Raw genomic sequence first — 20,000 nt, 5'->3', positions numbered from 1 at the left:
AACTTTGGGCCCTGTGCACTGTTTTTTTTTGCTCTACATTTATTTAAGTTTATTTGTGTGTCCTTTTTATTTCTCTCCCGTCGTCTTTCTTCTATTGTATTGTTTATTATTTCTCTATTTATCTATCTTAAAAAGGTTTTGTTCTCTTATAAGCAGCCCTCTTAACGTATTTTGAAATTCCTAACTTATGAAAATCTGGGTGTGGGGGTGGTTTAAAAAAATATTTTTATTATTTTTTTTTTAACGAAATAGTTTTCAAGAGGGTGGTTTTTAACACAATATTTTTCAAGTATGTGTGTGTGTGTGTGTGTGTGTGTGTGTGTGTGTGTGTGTGTGTGTGTGTGTGTGTGTGTGTGTGTGTGTGTGTGTGTGTGTGTGTGTGTGTGTGTGTGTGTGTGTGTGTGTGTGTTTTACAAAATATTTCTCAAGGGTTTTTTTTTTTTCTTTAAACTGCCGGTTTACAACTGCTGGTCCTTTGTAATGCATCGCTGTTGTGATGTATTCAAGTTGTTGTCGCTTGGCTCAAAAGTGTCAGATGTTTTTTTGACATTCTTGGCTGACAGACCTAACGTGTTGGGGCTTTATGAGCTCTCAAGCGTCAAGTGCTTTTGGCATAGGTCCTGGCCGTGGAAATTTGGACACAGTTGTTCAATTTTGTTTTGTTTTTGTTTTATTATTTTTTTTGGGGGGGGTCATAACTCCATCCTTCAGCTGTTTCTGTGTTTATTTAGTGGCTGACTGGGTTAGGATTCAACTGTTTGGCTTTACAGACTTGTCCCAAATATTTCGATTTTCTGTGTGTGTGTGTGTGTGTGTGTGTGTGTGTGTGTGTGTGTGTGTGTGTGTGTGTGTGTGTGTGTGTGTGTGTGTGTGTTTTCGCTTGTCTTTCTGTGCGTCTGTTTATCCTTGTATATGTGGTTTGGCTCTCTGACATTTTCTGACTCTTTCTCTCCTTTTTTTTCCCAGATTCAATTAAAAAGAAAAAGTCTCCCCCCACCACACTCACCCCCCACACCCCCCCTCCCCCAACCCCCATCGTTGCTTCTTCTCTGGCTGTTGATGGTTTCCATAAAAAAACCCCCAAACTCTCACACGTCCGACTCGTCCTGTCTGCCTGGTCACTGAAGAAGGCCCAGTACTGTCAAAAAGCTGAAGGCCCCACAGCCTTAAACGGCTATCATCCGGGAAGTGAACTCACACCCACTGTGTCCAGAGCTTAGTATTATAGGAAGGAAGGCGGGGCCACAGTCCTCTCCTTCAGCCGTCCTTCCTCAACCTCAACCAAAGTCAGGTGGCACACCCGTTCACACCTGGGTGGAGCGATGAGGGAAACCCCGGAGTGAAGTGCCTTTCCCGAAGGCCGCAAGGCCGTGCTGAAACAGGGGACTTCCAACACCTGATCACTAGGTCAACACTGGATCAGCAGTCCCAACGCCTGACAGATCGACTCGGCCACGCCGCTCTGTACTGCATGTAGCCAGGCAAAACACAGCAACAGAACAACCCATGGGCCACCCCCTCCTCCCACTCGTTACTCTGCATACTGATAGAAAACCCACCAATGCCCTGTAAGCCTCTATAAAACCCTCCAATGCCCTGCAAGGTTCTATAAAATCCACCAATGCCCTGCAAGGTTCTATAAAACCCACCGATGCCCCGTAAGCTTCTATAAAACCCACCAATGCCCTGCAAGGTTCTTTTAAACCCACCGATGCCCCGTAAGCTTCTATAAAACCCATCAATGCCCTGCAAGGTTCTATAAAATCCACCAATGCCCCGTAAGCTTCTATAAAACCCACCAATGCCCTGCAAGGTTCTATAAAATCCACCAATGCCCTGCAAGGTTCTATAAAACCCACCAATGCCCCGTAACCTTTCCATAAAACCCTCCAATGCCCTGCAAGGTTCTATAAAACCCACCGATGCCCCGTAAGCTTCTATAAAACCCACCAATGCCCTGCAAGGTTCTTTTAAACCCACCGATGCCCCGTAAGCTTCTATAAAACCCATCAATGCCCTGCAAGGTTCTATAAAATCCACCAATGCCCTGCAAGGTTCTATAAAACCCACCGATGCCCCGTAAGCTTCTATAAAACCCACCAATGCCCTGCAAGGTTCTATAAAACCCTCCAATGCCCTGCAAGGTTCTATAAAACCCTCCAATGCCCTGTAAGCTTCTATAAAACCCACCAATGCCCTGCAAGGTTCTATAAAACCCACCGATGCCCCGTAAGCCTCTATAAAACCCACCAATGCCCTGCAAGGTTCTATAAAACCCACCGATGCCCTGTAAGCTTCTATAAAACCCACCAATGCCCCGTAACCTTTCCATAAAACCCTCCAATGCCCTGCAAGGTTCTATAAAACCCACCAATGCCCCGTAACCTTTCCATAAAACCCACCAGTGCCCTTTCCTCTTGTGTCAGGGCAGCACGGAATGTCACCCACGGTGTAGTCACCATGGGAAACCAGAAGGTTTCTCACTGAAATAATGATGTGATACTTACTATGGGAAACTACCCAGATTTCTCGCTGAAATATGTGATAGTCACCATGGGAAACTACCAGATTTCTCACTGAAATAATTATGTGATAGTTACTATGGGAAACTACCAGATTTCTCACTGAAATATGTGATAGTCACCATGGGAAACTACCAGATTTCTCACTGAAATAATGATGTGATACTTACTATGGGAGACTACCCAGATTTCTCACTGAAATAATGATGTGATACTATGGGAAACTACCCAGATTTCTCACTGAAATAATTATGTGATAGTTACTATGGGAAACCACCAGATTTCTCACTGAAATATGTGTCACTTACCATAGGAAACCAGAAGATTTCTCGCTGAAACATGTCCGTAAATTTTGGAAGGGAAACGTTGACATACACTCTATGTTCCAAAAAACTTAGTTTGTCGTTACGTATGTGTCGTCAACGGTACACACAACTAATATGTTACTATGGTAACTCATTTACCGTTAAAAAAGAAGAAGAAGAAGAAGAAGAAGAAGAAGAAAATAAAAACAACAACAACAACCTTGTTCACACAAACTGTACGTATCATTGTTTTTACAAACAAATCACATTTTAATACAGACAATTAGTCAATTAGTCACAGTGTTCAATCAAATCATACAACCAAGGTGACGACGAAGCGACCTCAGCACAAGTATAAAGTGGTATAAAGTGAGCGAAACAGAACTAGTTGATACATTAATAAAATGTAAATGCCCACAACTTGAGGCAAACACACACGTGTGTATAACTTACTATGTTTACCAACTGTCACAGAGCTGCAAAGTGGTGTCAGGTTAGACGTTTGCTGCGTTTACTTCAAACAGTGGGATTGTCAAACAGCTTGACTGAGCCTAGAACTATTTCATCTCTCTCTTTCTTTCTTTCTTTAGGCCTATCTCTTTCTTTCCCCACCTCTCTCTCTCTCTCTCTTTCGCTCTTTCTTTCTCGGCCTCTCTCTCTCGCTCGCTTTCTCTCTCTCACTCCCTCTCGCTTTCTGTCTCTCTCTCTCCCTCCCACCCCCTCTCTCTCTTTCTCTCTCACTCTCTACCTCTCCCACCCCTCCCCTCTCTCTCTCTTTCTCACTCTAACACCCCCTCTCCCTCTTTCTCTCTCCCTCTCCCATCCCCTCTCTCTCTTTCTCTCCCTCTCCCTCTACAATCCCCCCTCTCTCCCTCTTTCTCTCTCCCTCTCCCACCCCCTCTCTCTCTTTCTCTCCCTTTCCCTCTACAATCCCTCCCTCTCCCTCTTTCTCTCTCCCTCTCCCACCCCCTCTCTCTTTCTCTCTCCCTCTCCCACCTCCTCTCTCTTTCTCTCTCCCTCTCCCACCTCCCTCTCTCTCTCTCTCTACCACCCCTCTCTCTCCCTCTTTCTCTCTCTCTACCACCCCTCTCTCTCCCTCTTTCCCTCTCCCACCCACCCTCTCTCTCTCCCACCCCCCCTCTCCCTCTTTCTCTCTCTCTACCACCCCCTCTCTCCCTCTTTTTCTCCCTCTCCCACCCCCACTCTCTCTCTCCCACCCTCTCTCCCTCTTTCTCTCCCCCCTCTCCCTCTCCCCCTCCACACCTCTCTCTCCCACCCCCTCTCTCCCTCTTTCTCTCTCTCTACCACCCCCCTCTCTCCCTCTTTTTCTCCCTCTCCCACCCCCACTCTCTCTCTCCCACCCTCTCTCCCTCTTTTTCTCCCCCTCTCCCCCCCCCCCCACACCTCTCTCTCTAAAACACACATCACAGACAAAACGCTGCGCTATATGGGGGAGGATGTGGGGGGTGGGGCGAGGGAGAGAGGGGGGAGGGACGGGGGAGCAGGGGCGGGGATAGACATTAAAAAAACACACCCAAAAAACAAATTAGAGAAAGATTTCTGTTCGAGAAACACAGCCACAAAAATGATCAGCGTTGCATAGTCTGCAGCATGTGTACCTCATGCATATTATTCCAGTCACAGTGTCACTCACTGAGTCCTCCACATCCGTTCAAGTGGACTTTACATTGCTTCAACAGCCAATGACTCGTTGTCAAATCTTATTCCAGACACAGTGTCACTCACTGAGTCCGCCACATCCATTTCAGTGGACTTCACATTGCTTCAACAGCCAATGACTCGTTGTCAAATCTTATTCCCGACACAGTGTCACTCACTGAGTCCGCCACATCCATTCAAGTGGACTTCACATTGCTTCAACAGCCAATGACTCGTTGTCAAATCTTATTCCAGACACAGTGTCACTCACTGAGTCCGCCATATCCATTCAAGTGGACTTCAGCAGCCAGTGACAAGCTGTCACCACAGTGTCTACAGCAGTGCGTACAGGATTCAAACCCCAACCCAACACTGGCTTCGTCATCAACTTCACCCACACACGTTAGTTTCAGTTTCAAGAAGGTGTCAAGCGTGTGGACTGATTCCATATAATGCTACACCGCTCCTGCTTGGAAAAAAAGAAAAAAAAGAAAAAAAAAAAAAAGCACACACAAAAATCACAAAAAAGCAGATGCCATATCCACGCAGCATAACACACACGGAAAAAAAAAAAAAAAAAAAAAAAAAAAAAAAAAATCGATGTTCAAAATACATTTACGAGTGTCACGCTTTTTTTTTTTTTTTTTTCTTTTCTCTTTTCTTTTTCTCGTTGCTTTGTTTTTTGTTTTTCACGATTGCAGAACACACTTCACAAGTCTAACACAATAGTTTTGTGCAAAGCAGATCGTGTCACGGTGTTGTAATGATATCTTTCTTTTGCTTTTTTTTTTCAAGTTGCTGACAATCATGGCCTACTCGCACGAAGCAATGAGTTTTTTGTTGTTGTCAGGAGCACAGATGTATATGGACGTTTAGAGCTTGCTCGAAAATAAAGTAAAGTGAAATGAAATAGAATAGAATGGAATAAAATGGAGAAAAAAAAAATATCGAGCCCAAAAGCACACAGTGTGTCATGATGAGTTTCCCAACAAATGGCAGTCACACTGCGTTCCCAAGTAGTGGTTGTCACGAACACAAACCGTTCACAAGCGTGACGAGCTTGCATTTAAAAAAAAAAAAAAAAAAGAAAAGTCCACTGAGTTCGCAGAGAACACGTGACATAAGTTGACATCAGAGAAAAAAAAAAAAAAAAAAAAGGCACGGAGTTTGACGTAATGACTGCATGCTGAAGCCAAGATATTTCTTGAAAGTTTTCTTCACAGTCCAGTTTGACGTTTGCTTCCATTTTTAGTTCTCCCTCTTGCATGTAAATTATGGATTTTATTCATCTAAAAATCACATTTTGTAGATAGCAATTTAAACGAAGAACAATGAAGAAGACTGCAAGATTCTTCTATAAAAAAAAAAAAAAAAGAAGAAGAAGAAAAAAAGTGATGCTGAATGCCCCAAGAACACAGAGGCTGTGTGTCGGGCCGTACAGAGATGATGTAATCCAGAAAGACCCGAGCGTCGACATCAACACGTGGGAGACGCTTGCTCTGGACCGTCCAGCATGGCACAGCAAGATCACCACAGGAGCCCTTGCAGCTGAAGCCAGGCGCAGCATCACCGAGGCGCAACGAAAGCGTGCTGTGTGCTATACAAGGCCCGAGCAGCATCCACTGCCACGACAGCACCCACCCACTCACTTGTGTCCTACATGTGGGTGAGCTTTCAGGGCCCGGACTGGCATCATGAGTCAACTCCGGACCCACAGCCAACTGACCTTCCATCTGATATTTGAAGCCATGGTCATCTTCGTATACGAAGGACGAACATCCTCGCAGAAAGACTTTCAGTCAGTGTCACCTCGTGGACTGTGCAATGCTCCGGACAGGTCATCATCAGTGACCAAGACTCACAGAGGAATGCGAGGGTTGGGGGTGAGGGGGGGGGGGGGGGGGATGCGGAAGATGGGGTGGAGGGACGCAGCATCAAATGGGGGATCGAGAGAGAGGGGAGTGAGGGCGGTGGGGATTTGGTGGGGAGGCGACAGAGGGGCGTTAGGGAGCTTGAGGGGGGTGGTGGTTGGGGGGAGGGGGCGGGTGTCTGTTCTAGGACAAAGGGAGCGAGCACGCTTGTTACGCCACTGAACTGACTATCAGGGTGGGATTGTTTTGAGAGTATACTGCTGTATCGTCGGTTGGTATTTACCCTGTTCGTTACTTTAATCATTGCACATTGTATTTCAGTTCGTTCTTTTGTTTCCATCATTTCCTTTGATATGGGTTTGAGTTTTGTTCTTTTTAAAGATTTATTCGTTATTTTGTATGTACTTTTAAAATTTTCTTCTTTCATCTAAAATCATTTTATTTTGTGGTTTTTAAAAGATTTCTTTGATTGCTTGAGGCTTTTTTTCTTTCTCTTTATGTCGTGTTATATTTTCCGTTCATAGTTTTACTGTATTTTTTTTTCTCTCTCACCATTCCATTTCTTTCTTATTATCAATGGATCTCCAATAGATTTTCCTGGATTTGCAAAGCAGTGTGGTTGGTGACTTCTGTCATGCCTGTAACTTTAACCCCTTTCTTTCGCTGCACGTTGCTTCCGCGTCCGTCTGTCTCGTTGTCTTTTTCGTCTTTTTTCTTTCTTTTTCCGCCACTCCCCATTTCGTAACTGTCCCCTTTCCTCTCCCCTGTCATTTCTTCGCTGTTGTCCTTCACTTCTTTCTCTTCCTCCTCCTCCTCCTTCCCTCTTTCCACAGTCTCGTATCTGCTATCTGCGTAGTTATTTGTTCTGTGTCTCCGTCTCTCGTGGGAGGAGTGCTCCTTCTCCTCCTCCTCCTCCTCCTTCTCCTTCTTCTTCTTTTTTCTTCTTCCTCTCCTTCTTCTTTTCTTACGTCTTGTTCCGCTCGTTCTGTTGGGGGCGGCTAGTCAGAAGGCCTTCTGTTTCCTGGGCTTGGCCACCTTGGTGAAGCCGTACCTCTTGCACTTGCCCCACCAGTTGCGGCGCTTGCAGGTCCTCTTCTTGGTGAAGCGGAAGCACTTGGAGCCCACCACGTTGAAGAAGATCTTGCCCACCATGTGGGCTGCCGGGGACTTGGACTTCCGCAGGCAGCGCCGGAAACTGCACACACACACACACACACACATGGGACCTGAACACAGAAACACAGAACCTGAACACACAGAAACACACACACACACACACACACACACACACACACACACACACACACACACATGGGACCTGAACACATAAACACGGAACCTGAAAACACAGAAACACACACACACATACACATACATACACACACACACGAACGCGCACACACACACACACACACACACACACACACGCGCACACACGCAAGCACGTACACACATACACACACACTCACACACACACACACACACACACACACACACAACGACAACAACAACAACATGTATAACATGAGAATAAAAAATTATGTTAAAAAGGTTAAGGTTAGTGTTCTTTTAACTCAGCCTTTTACGGGCATCGGAGGAAGCGAATTAACACTCCCTGTGTCTATGGCACGTACTTAGGAAGGCGAGGCCCAGTCCTCTCTCTTCCGCCGTTTTAACTTTCCCCCTCCCCAGGTCAGGTACCCGTTCACACGTGCGTGGAGTGAGAGAAAAAACAAACAACGGTGTTAAGCTCCTTTTCCAAGGACACAACACCATGCCGAAACGGGGGCCTCGAACCCTGATCACTGGTGAACCACTGGATCACAAGTCCCACGTTTAACTACTTCTGCCATAGCGCCCCTGAATTGATGAGGCGTTCAAAATATCCTGCTGGAAAAAAACGTGCAGGCTACAGATTATTGTGACAGGCATAAAATGAGAGTGGGAATAACGAGGAGGAGTTCCATGATGATTATCATCACGTCTGAAGAACGGATTATTTGTATTTGTATTTCTTTTTTGTTTTTTTATCACAACAGATTTCTCTGTGTGAAATTCTGGCTGCTCTCCCCAGGGAGAGCGCGTCGGTATACTACAGCGCCACCCATTTTTTTGTATTTTTTCCTGCGTGCAGTTTTATTTGTTTTTTTCTATCGAAGTGGATTTTTTCTACAGAATTTTGTCAGGAACAACCCTTTTGTTGCCGTGGGTTCTTTTACGTGCGCGAAGTGCATGCTGCAAACGGGACCTCGGTTTTTCGTCTCATCCGAATGACTAGCGTCCAGACCACCACTCAAGGTCTAGTGGAGGGGGAGAAAATATCGGTTGCTGAGCCGTGATTCGAACCAGCGCGCTCAGATTCTCTCGCTTCCTAGGCGGACGGGTTACCTCTAGGCCATCACTCCACATTATGGTCGCACATTATTGTAGTGACAGGTAGAACACGAGAGTGAAAATAACGAGGAGTTATACTCGAGAAAAAAAAAAAGTACGATGCAGTTGCACAATATAACGGCCATGGGTAGAACCTGCGAGTGTATAATGATGAGTTACATATAATTTTTTTAAATTCATTCATTCATTTTGCCCATCGCTTCTGGTGGAGCATAGGCCATCGACGACCCCTCGCCATCGCACTCTGTTCTGGGCTGTTCTGGCCATTCCAGTCCAGTTGGTCCCTTGCTGCTTCAGCTCTGCCTCGGTATCTCGCCTCCAGCTGTTGCGAGGCCGGCCTCTCTTCCTCTTTCCCTGCGGGTTCCAGGTCAGGGCTTGTTGGCGTGTGATGCTGGACGCTGGCTTCCTGAGGGTGTGTCCGATCCAGCCCCACTTCCTCCGCAGTATCTGCTTGGCCACTGGTTCCTGTCCCGCTCGCTCCCACAGATCTTCGTTTCGGATCTTCTCCTGCCATCGGATCTTGTAGATGCGCCTCAGACAGGTGTTGAAGAATGTCTGAATCTTCTGCTGCATCGTTTTTTAAAGGTATACAGAAAGTATGCAGCTGTCCATGTGATAGGTAGAAAATTCCAGTGAATAACGAAAATAGGCGCACACTAATACACAAAACAATGACTGACTCAGGATGTGGGTTAAAAATTAAAAAAAAAAAATTATTATTAAAAAAAAAAATTTGGTTTGTGGTTTTCGTCTCTGCTGCCAAAGCGTAATAATTGTATGGTATAACTTTATATATGTGGTGAAAGGATAACGATTTCAAATTGGAAGATGCATTTTTGGTTTATTTCTCTTTCTTTCTGTCTCTCTGTCCTCAGGTATACTTTGTATAATTATGTGGTGAAAGGATAATGATTTCGAATTGGAAGATGCATTTTTAGTTCATTTTCTGTCTTTCTCTCTGTCTGTCTTTCTTCTGACGGCTGTCTGTCTGTTTTTCCCTTTATTTGCCTGATGCTTTCTGTTTACGAAAAAGATCGCGTTGTATTGTTGTGTTCATGGCACTGACTGTTTCTGCACGCGCGTGTGTGTGTGTGTGTGTGTGTGTGTGTGTGTGTGTGTGTCTGTGTGTCTGTGTGTCTGTGTGTGTGTGTGTGTGTGTGAATTTGGTGTGCGTATGTTGGAAGAGAGAGAGAGGGAGAGAGAGAGAGAGTATGTATGTATGTGTGAGTGTGTGTGTGTGTGTGTGTGTGTGTGTGTGTGTGTGTGTGTGTGTGTTTGTGTGCGTGAATGTGGTGTGTGCATGCCTATGTGCGTATGTGCGGAGAGGGAGAGACAGACGGAGAGAAAAAAAAAAGAAAAAGAGAAGAGAAGAGAAGAGGAGAGAGAGAGAGAGAGAGAGAGAGAGAGAGAGAGAGACAGAGACAGACAGACAGACAGACAGACAGACAGACAGACAGACAGAGAGATAGAGACAGAGTGAGAGAAAGAAAGAAAGACAGACATACAGACAGAGAAGCACACACACACACACACACACACACACACACACACACACACACACACACACACACACACACACACACACACAGATAGAGAGCGAGAGAGAGCGAAAGAGAGACAGACAGAGAGAGAGAGAGAGAGCGAGAGAGAGAGAGAGAGAAAGAAACAGACAGCGATAGAGAGAGACAGAGACAGAGAGAGAAACAGAGACAGAGAGAGAGCGAGCGAGAGAGAGAGAGAGAGAGAGAGACATTGGCGGGGCGCGAGGGAGGGGTGAGAGGGGGAGGGTGGTGGTGGTGGTGTGTGTGTGTGTGTGGGGTGGGTGGGGGGTGGGATGTGTGTGTGTGTGTGTGTGTGGGGGGGGGGGGGGGTTGAGAGACAGCAACGAGGCCGTCATTGTTGCCAACATCAACATCATTGTCTTTAGCTGTCACATCCACTGTTCAGTCTGCCAGCCATTGTTTTCCAGCATCCGCTGTCCTTTGCGCGGTTAGCACGTGCTGCATGTTAAAGATTCCACGGCACTGAGACTGTTTTTTTTTTTTGTTATAAATCTGTTGACGATGTCGCTGTCAATACCATCTCCTCTCTCTCTCTCTCTCTCTCTCTCCCCCAACCCCCCCCTCTCTCTCTCATGCACTCAAACACACACCTACTGCACACACACAAACACAGACACAGACACACACAGACATAGACACACACAAACACACAAACACACACACACACACACACACACACACACACACACACACACACACACACAATCATGCATACACACATATTTACCCGCACACATAAAATTACATGTATGCGCGCGCGCGCGGACACACATACGCATTCATACAGGCCCACGCGCACGCTCGCACGCACACATAAACACACAGACACACACGGACAGACAGTCATTCTCTCTCTCTCTCTCTCTCACTCTGTCTGTCTCTCTCTCTCACTCTCTCTCTCTGTGTCTCTACTGTGTCTATCTTCATTTTCTCTGTGTGTAAAGCTTTGCCCCCCCTCCCCTCCTCTCTCTCTCCCGCTCTCTCTCCCCTCCTCTCTCTCACCCTCTCTCTCCCTCCTCCTCTCTCTCCCCTCCTCTCTCTCCCCCCCTCTCTCTCCCTCCTCTCTCTCCCCCTCTCTCTCCCGCTCTCTCTCTCTCTCTCCCCCCACCCTCTGCCCTTCTCTCTCTCTCCCCTCTCTCTCCCCTCCTCTCTCTCACCCTCTCTCTCCCCGCTCTCTTTCCCCTCCTCTCTCTCCCCCTCTCTCTCCCCTCCTCTCTCTCACCCTCTCTCTCCCCGCTCTCTCTCCCCTCCTCTCTCTCCCCCTCTCTCTCCCGCTCTCTCTCCCCCCCACCCTCTGCCCTTCTCTCTCTCTCCCCTCTCTCTCCCCTCCTCTCTCTCACCCTCTCTCTCCCCGCTCTCTTTCCCCTCCTCTCTCTCCCCCTCTCTCTCCCCTCCTCTCTCTCACCCTCTCTCTCCCCCGCTCTCTCTCCCCTCCTCTCTCTCCCCCTCTCTCTCCCCCCTCTCTCCCGCTCTCTCTTTCCCCCCCACCCTCTGCCCTCCTCTCTCTCCCCCCTCTCTCTCCCCTCCTCTCTCTCCCCCTCTCTCTCCTCTCTCTCTCCCCTCTCTCTCCCCTCCTCTCTCTCCCGCTCTCTCTCCCCCCCTCTGCCCTCCTCTCTCTCCCCTCCTCTCTCTCCCCCCTCTCTCTCCCCTCCTCTCTCTCCCCCTCTCTCTCCCCCCTCTCTCCCGCTCTCTCTCCCCCCCACCCTCTGCCCTCCTCTCTCTCTCCCGCTCTCTCTCCTCTCCTCTCTCTCACCCTCTCTCTCCCCGCTCTCTCTCCCCTCCTCTCTCTCACCCTCTCTCTCCCCGCTCTCTTTCCCCTCCTCTCTCTCCCCCTCTCTCTCCCGCTCTCTCTCCCCTCCTCTCTCTCACCCTCTCTCTCCCCGCTCTCTCTCCCCTCCTCTCTCTCACCCTCTCTCTCCCCGCTCTCTTCCCCTCCTCTCTCTCCCCCTCTCTCTCCCCTCCTCTCTCTCCCGCTCTCTCTCTCCCCCCCCCCCTTCTGCCCTCCTCTCTCTCCCCTCCTCTCTCTCCCCTCCTCTCTCTCACCCTCTCTCTCCCCGCTCTCTCTCCCCGCTCTCTTTCCCCTCCTCTCTCTCACCCTCTCTCTCCCCGCTCTCTTTCCCCTCCTCTCTCTTTCCCCCCCACCCTCTGCCCTCCTCTCTCTCCCCTCCTCTCTCTCCCCTCCTCTCTCTCACCCTCTCTCTCCCCGCTCTCTTTCCCCTCCTCTCTCTTTCCCCCCCACCCTCTGCCCTCCTCTCTCTCCCTCCTCTCTCTCCCCTCCTCTCTCTCTCCCCCCTCTCTCTCACCCTCTCTCTCCCCGCTCTCTCTCCCCCTCTCTCTCCCCTCCTCTCTCTCCCGCTCTCTCTCCCCCCCCCCCTCTGCCCTCTCTCTCCCCTCCTCTCTCTCCCGCTCTCTCTCCCCCCCTCTGCCCTCCTCTCTCTCCCCTCCTCTCTCTCCCCTCCTCTCTCTCACCCTCTCTCTCCCCGCTCTCTTTCCCCTCCTCTCTCTCCCCCTCTCTCTCCTCTCTCTCTCCCCTCTCTCTCCCCTCCTCTCTCTCCCGCTCTCTCTCCCCCCCTCTGCCCTCCTCTCTCTGCCCTCCTCTCTCTCCCCCCCTCTCTCTCCCCCTCTCTCTCCTCTCTCTCCCCCCGCTCTCTCTCCCTCCTCTCTCTCTCCCCCCCTCTCTCCCGCTCTCTTCCTCCTCTCTCTCCCGCTCTCTCTTCCCTCCTCTCTCTCCCGCTCTCTCTCCCCCCTCTCTCTCTCCCCTCTCTCTCCCCTCCTCTCTCTCACCCTCTCTCTCCCCGCTCTCTCTCCCCTCCTCTCTCTCCCCTCCTCTCTCTCTCCCCCTCTCTCTCCCCTCCTTTCTCTCCCCCTCTCTCTCCCCCCCACCCTCTGCCCTCCTCTCTCTCCCTCCTCTCTCTCCCCCTCCTCTCTCTCCCCCCCTCTCTCTCCCACCTAACCCCACCCCCTCCCTCCCCCTCTCTTCTTCTCCCGTCTCTATCTATCTACATCTCTCTCTCTACCACTCAGAGACCTTTGAGTGATGTAACATAGTGAGATAAACACCCAGACTCCAAGCAGAGAGTTCGAACTTGGGTCAAGTGGGTTTGAGAACGTGGACACACCGTGTGAACGCTCTTCTCTCTTCTCGACTTTACGGGAGAAACAATTATCATTAACAGATAAATGGAAGACGTTGGATTCCGACCGATCTGTAAACGTGTTGGTAACAGGAGCTGAAGATGATAATGAGCAAACTATGTGTTTGATACACACAGGGAGAGAATGAAATGCTTCACACGTTCAGCATTTCCCTGGGGAGACACACACACACACACACACACACACACACACACACACACACACACACACACACACACACACACACACACACACAGCGAGAGAGAGAGAGAGAGAGACAGACAGACACACAGACAGACAGACAGTCCAGTACACCTGACAACAGAGACTCTACACACACACACACACACACACGATCTCTCTCTGAGATAGATATATATATATATATATATATATGTGTGTGTGTGTGTGTGTGTGTATCTCAGAGAGAGATCGTGTGTGTGTGTGTGTGTGTGTGTGTGTGTGTGTGTTTCGAATTATGTGGCTTTAAAATCTCTCTCTCTTTTTTTTTTTTACTTGACACACACACACACACACACACACACACACACACACACACACACACACACACACACACACACATAGCTTCAAAGAATGCCCGATGACACAACACACAGACAAGACTCAGAGAAAGGCAGACAGACAGACAGACAGACAGACAGACAGAAACATTGCTCCCCCCCTTCAGCCCCCCCTCACCCCTTTCCTTCACTGGGTCCACCCAGCACGAATCACCCGTCAAGGACTTCGCCCCCCCCCCCCCCCCCCCGACATCCCCCCCCCCCCACGCTCCCCCCTTCCCCAGTAGCAAGCAGATCAAAGTGGTCCATCCTGACTGAAGGGTCCGTCACTGTCACCTCTCAATCACTTTGGAAAGGCCACTTCAACTTGCCTTCAAGTCACCAGCGACCTGGATACACTGCCTTCATCCACCCCTACCCGGCCACCCCCTAGAGTCTGGAGTGCCGGCCCAGTGATAACACGTCCGCCTAAGAGAGAATGTCAGCGCATGAGTTCGAATCCCACGGCGGCTCCCCTGTATTTTCTCCCCTCCACAATGTGGAGTGATGGCCTGGAGGTAATGCGTCCACCTAGGGAAGAAAGAAGGAGAATCTGAGCGCGTGGGTTCGAATCCCATGCTCCCCAGTACCCCCCCCCACCCCCCCGGCCCCTTTCACAATACACCTTGACTGGTGGTCTGAACGCTAGTCGTTCGGATGAGACGATATTAAAACTGAGGTCGCGAGTGCAGCATGCACGTAGCGCACGTAAAAGTACCTTCAGCAACAAGAGGGTTGTTGTCTGTGGTAAAATTCTGTGGAAAACTCCCACCTTTATAGATAAGCAAAATGATGTACTTGGAGGCAGAAAGAAAAGGAGGTGGCGCTGTGCTGTGGCGAAGCGATCTCCCGAGGGGAAGCTGCCCAAATTTCATACAGAGAAATTTGCGGTGAAAAACGGTGATACAATACAATACAATACAATGCAATACAGTATGATATAATGTGGTATGATATGATATATGATACAACACGACACAGCACGATACGGTGCACCACGATACGATATGATACCACACAATACGATACGATGCATTACGATACAATGCAATACCATACAATTCGATGCAATGCCATACAATACCATACAATACGATACGATGCATTACGATACAATGCAATACCATACAATTCGATGCAATGCCATACAATACCATACAATACGATACGATGCATTACGATACAATACAATACCATACAATTCGATGCAATGCCATACAATACGATACGATGCATTACGATACAATACAATACCATACAATTCGATGCAATGCCATACAATACCACACAATACGATACGATGCATTACGATACAATACAATACCATACAATTCGATACAATGCCACACAATACGATACGATGCATTACGATACAATACAATACCATACAATTCGATGCAATGCCATACAATCCCATACAATACGATACGATGCATTACGATACAATACAATACCATACAATTCGATACAATCCCATACAATACGATACGATACAATACCATGCAATACAATACGATAAAATACAATAGAGTACAACAGAGTACAATACAATACAATTTAATACAATACGATACAATACAATGCAATACATTAGCGTACGATAAAATATAATACAATAGAGTACGATACGATACAATACAATACGATACGATACGATAGAGTACGATGCAATACAATGCAATACAATACGGTACACATCGATGCAATACAATACAATACAATACAATAGAGCACGATAGAGTACAATACAATAAATACAATACAATGCAATAGAGTACGATAGAGAACGATACAATACAATGCTATACAATACAATGCACTTCGATGCAATTCAATACAATTCGCGCGTTGGGTTACGCTGCTGGTCAGGCATCTGCTTGGCAGATGTGGTGTAGCGTATATGGATTTGACCGAAAGCAGTGACGCCTCCTTGAGCTACTGAAACTGAAACTCAATACAATACAATACAATACAGAATACAATACAGTACAATACAGTACAATAGAATGCAATACGCCCCAGTCTCCTCGATCAGGTTCTCTGATCTTGAAGAACCCATGTATCAACGCCCCACAACCCAGCCACCTATCCCCCACCACCCCCACCTACCCCCCCCCCACCCCACCCCTTTTACCATCCACCCCGCACCCCCACCCCTAACCCGTGAGGGCGGTGTCAGTCAGATAACGGTGATAACCGGGTGGGTACCCGGGGGCTGTCTGCTGCTGTGCACAGTGTGTGGCCTTCACAACAACTGGCGTCCTCTTTAGTCCGCCCTGCGGGTAGTGGTGGTGGTGGTGGTGGAGGTGTTACAGGCGTGTGTGTGTGTGTGTGTGTGTGTGTGTGTGTGTGTGTACCCGCGCGCGCGCGCTTTTCACTCAACTTGGAGGGCAGTCAATCATCTCCTTCACACAAGAAATAGTCGTAGCAGTAGTGGAAGAGGATAATTATAGTAGCAGTAGCAATAGTAGCAGTAGAGGCAGCAGCAGTCGCAATAGTAGTTGTAGAAGTAGTAGTAGTAGTAGTAGCAGTAGCAACAACAACAACGGTAGCAGCACACGAGCAAGAAAAAAAAAGGGAAAAAGAAAAAAAAGAAGAAGAAAGCAAACGAAAACAGTACAAAAAGGCGTCAGAAAAGACTAGAAAGAGGAGGGAGGGAGAGGAGAAAGATGTAGAGGAGGAGAAAGAGGAGGAAGAAACATCGACAGCCCTGACGCGATAACAAGTGTTGGTCTTGAACAAACAAACCAGTGTCTGGAAGAACAAAAAGACAAAATAAAAAAGAAAAAATAAGGACAACACAAAGCTGAAGATGTTAAAAAAAAAAAAAAAAAAAGAGGCCATGACAGGAGAACAATCGGTCTTCTCCAAACACCGCATGTCTGGTGGAAGAAGAGGAGGAAAAGAAGAAGAAGAAGAAGGAGGAGGAAGAGGGAGGAGGAGGAGGAAGAAGAAGAAGAAGGAGGAGGAGGAGGAGGAGGAGGAGGAAGAAGAAGAAGAAGAAGAAGGAGAAGAAGAAGAAGAAGAAGAAGAAGAAGAAGAAGAAGAAGAAGAAGAAGAAGAAGGAGGAGGAGGAGGAGGAGGAGGAGGAGGAAGAAGAAGAAGAAGAAGAAGAAGAAGAAGAAGAAGAAGAAGGAGGAGGAGGAGGAGGAGGAGGAGGGAAGAAGAAGAAGAAGAAGAAGAAGAAGAAGAAGAAAAAGGAGGAGGAGGAGGAGGAGGAGGAGGAAGAAGAAGAAGAAGAAGAGGAAGAAGAAGAAGAAGAAGAAGAAGAAGAAGAAGAAGAAGAAGGAGGAGGAGGAGGAGGAAGAAGGAGAAGAAAGAAAGAAAGCGCAAAATAGAAGTGTGACAAGAAGTTTACACTGATTAAGAAAGCAAAAGGGAGTCATGGCATTAGTGAAGAAGCAACATTAACAAATCAATTGCAAAATCATAAAGACAAAAAAAAAAGGGTAAAAACAAAAACAAAACAAGCAAAAAAACAAAAACAAAAACAAACAGAAAGAAGAGGCAAAACATGCCTTGTGCCGACAAACCAACATGCACACAGAATATGACTGCATTCATGGCGGGGGTAAAAACGGTCAAAGCCCACTCGTGTACATACGAGTGAACGTAGGAGTTGCAGCCCACGAACGAAGAAGAAGAAGAAGATGATGATGATGAAGGTGAAAAAGAAGAAGAAAACGAGAGGCAAAGAGACAGACAGACAGACAGACAGAGAGAGACAGACAGAGAGAGAGAGAGAGAGAGAGAGAGAGAGAGAGAGAGAGAGAGAGAGAGAGAGATCATGGGAGAGGAGAAGAAAGGGAGAGTGAGAAAGAATAAGAAAAGAAGACAGGAAGAAAGAACGAACGAACGAAAGAATGAATGAAAGCACAAAGAAAGAATAAAAAGTAAGAAAGGAAGAAAGAATTAAATAAAAAGAAGAGAAAGAAAGAAAGAACGACTGAAAGCACGATGAACGAATAAAAAAGGAAGAAAGGAAGGAAGGATTTCATAAAAATGAAGAAGAGAAGGAAAGAAAGAAAGAAAGAAAGAAAAAACATGATGTGTACGTTCCGTTTTTGTTGCTTCGTGTGGCCTTGGCTGTTCACATACTTTTGTCTTATTCTAGTTTAGTTTAGTTTAGTTTACTTTATTTTATTTTTCCATTTTCTTTTCTTCTTCTTCTTCCTTTTCTTTTTCCGTGTTCAAATCCAAACCAATCCTTTCCATTCCTAGCCGGAAGTCGCTCTCACAAAGGCCTTTCATACAAAGCTGCACACGTTTTCTTATCCGCATTACATTTTCTTTTTCAACAACGTTTCGTAGTAAGTTTAATACGTTTTTTTTTTTTCATTCAAGCGAAGAGAGAGGATCACACTGCGAATGTGAACTCGGTGTTTACCAGGTCTGTCAATGCGTATTATATACATATATAACTGGTGGAGGGAGAGAGGAGGGAGGAAGGTATGTGTGTGTGGATAAAATGAATGATAAAAAAAAGAGGGTTGTGTGTGTGGTGTGACGTGTGTGTGTGGATAAAGTGAATGATTAATAGGGGGGTTGTGTGTGTGTGTGTGTGGGATGGCGTGTGATGTGAAGACAGGGGAGGGAGGGAGGGAGGAGGGAAGGGAAAGAGCAGAGGGTTGTGAAAGGATGAGGGGGGAAAGCAGGAGGGTGGAGTGAGGGGTGGGGGTGGGGTGGGTGGGTACCCGTGTGAACATGGCTGGGTAGCTGGGAAAGTGTGTGGGTGGCTACGGGTGTTGGGGGAGGGGAGGGGAGAGGAGGGTAGGGGTTAGGGGAAAGGGGGGGGGGGAACGGGGTGCAAGTGTGTGTGTGTGGGGGGGGGGGGGAGGGTAAGGGGGGTGGGGGGAGAGGGGTATACAAACGTTTGTGTACAGTGAGCGGGACAGGTGAACTGCTTGTTAGAACAGTTCATCGTCCGTGTATCTCTGGAAGGGCAGGAAGTTGACACTGAAAGCAGCACTGGTTTGTCAATGACAGTGTGTGTGTGTGTGTGTGTGTGTGTGTGTGTGTGAATGGGTGAATAAGTGTGTGTGTGTGTGTGTGTGTGCGCGCACGCGTGTGTGTGTGAGTGCCGGCGAGTGTGTGTGTGACAGAGAGAGAGAGAGAGAGAGAGAGAGAGAGAGAGAACTCAGAACGTTTTTTATTCAAGGATAAAGATCTTTGGCATGGCCTATTCTTCCAACCTGTCCTTTATAATCTACATAAAGGTGAGAGAGAGAGAGAGAGAGAGAGAGAGAGAGAGAGAGAGAGCAATGTACTTTGAAATGTACCCAGCGTCACCCACCCTGATATCACAACACAGCCTGGCATGACAAGACATATAATAACATGACATGACATGACCACCTTATCATGATGGATGTGATTTCATATGATGTGATGTAGTGTGGTGTGTGTGTGTGTGATGTGGTGTGTATGTGATGTGATGTGGTGTAATGCGGTGTGTGTGATGTAATGTGGTGTGTGTGTGTGTGTGATGTGATGTGGTTGGTGTGTGTGTGTGTGTGTGATGTAATGTGGTGTGGTGTGTGTGTGGTGTGATGTGGTGTGTGTGATGCATACCACACAACATAACGCTGCACCACACAACACTACACTTCAAGCCAAGGGTATGCTGAGCTATACTTGGCTATCCTATCCTGCACAAAGTAATGCCGGTGATGCGGTGAGTAAGTGAGTGAATGTGTGAGTGAGTGAGTGAGTGAGTGAGTGAGTGAGTGTGTGTGTGTGTGTGTGTGTGTGTGGCCACTCAGGCGCCTTACTTTTTTGTTGTTGTGAGTAATGTCACGTGTTGTCTGTATGTGTGTGGTGTTAATTAAATTATAAAGCGCTTTGAACTCCCTCTTTGGGAGGTAAGCTCTGAGCAAATAATTATTATTATTATTATTATTATTATTATTATTATTATTATCATCATTACTGTGACTATTATTGTTGTCAAAATCCGAATTTCTTCCCCTGCACCATTCCGTTTATAAGACGG

At 47.4% G+C, this 20,000-nt stretch overlaps 1 protein-coding gene across 1 annotated transcript in view; it reads right to left on the bottom strand.

Moving 5' to 3' along the window:
* Window positions 1-6,849: 6,849 nt before the first annotated feature.
* LOC143274774 (uncharacterized) overlaps window positions 6,850-20,000 on the bottom strand; it is a 170,870-nt gene continuing 157,719 nt past the window's right edge. Inside the window, exon 4 of the mRNA XM_076578696.1 lies at window positions 6,850-7,552. Within this exon, the coding sequence (XP_076434811.1) occupies window positions 7,360-7,552 (193 nt within the window). The 3' untranslated portion in view covers window positions 6,850-7,359. The remainder of the gene's footprint in view (window positions 7,553-20,000) is intronic.

The sequence above is a fragment of the Babylonia areolata genome, chromosome 29, assembly GCF_041734735.1.
Source record: "Babylonia areolata isolate BAREFJ2019XMU chromosome 29, ASM4173473v1, whole genome shotgun sequence".
Lineage (NCBI taxonomy): Eukaryota > Metazoa > Mollusca > Gastropoda > Neogastropoda > Buccinidae > Babylonia > Babylonia areolata.
Note: the sequence above shows the minus strand (reverse complement) of the source record. Positions and strands in the feature narration are given on the sequence as shown.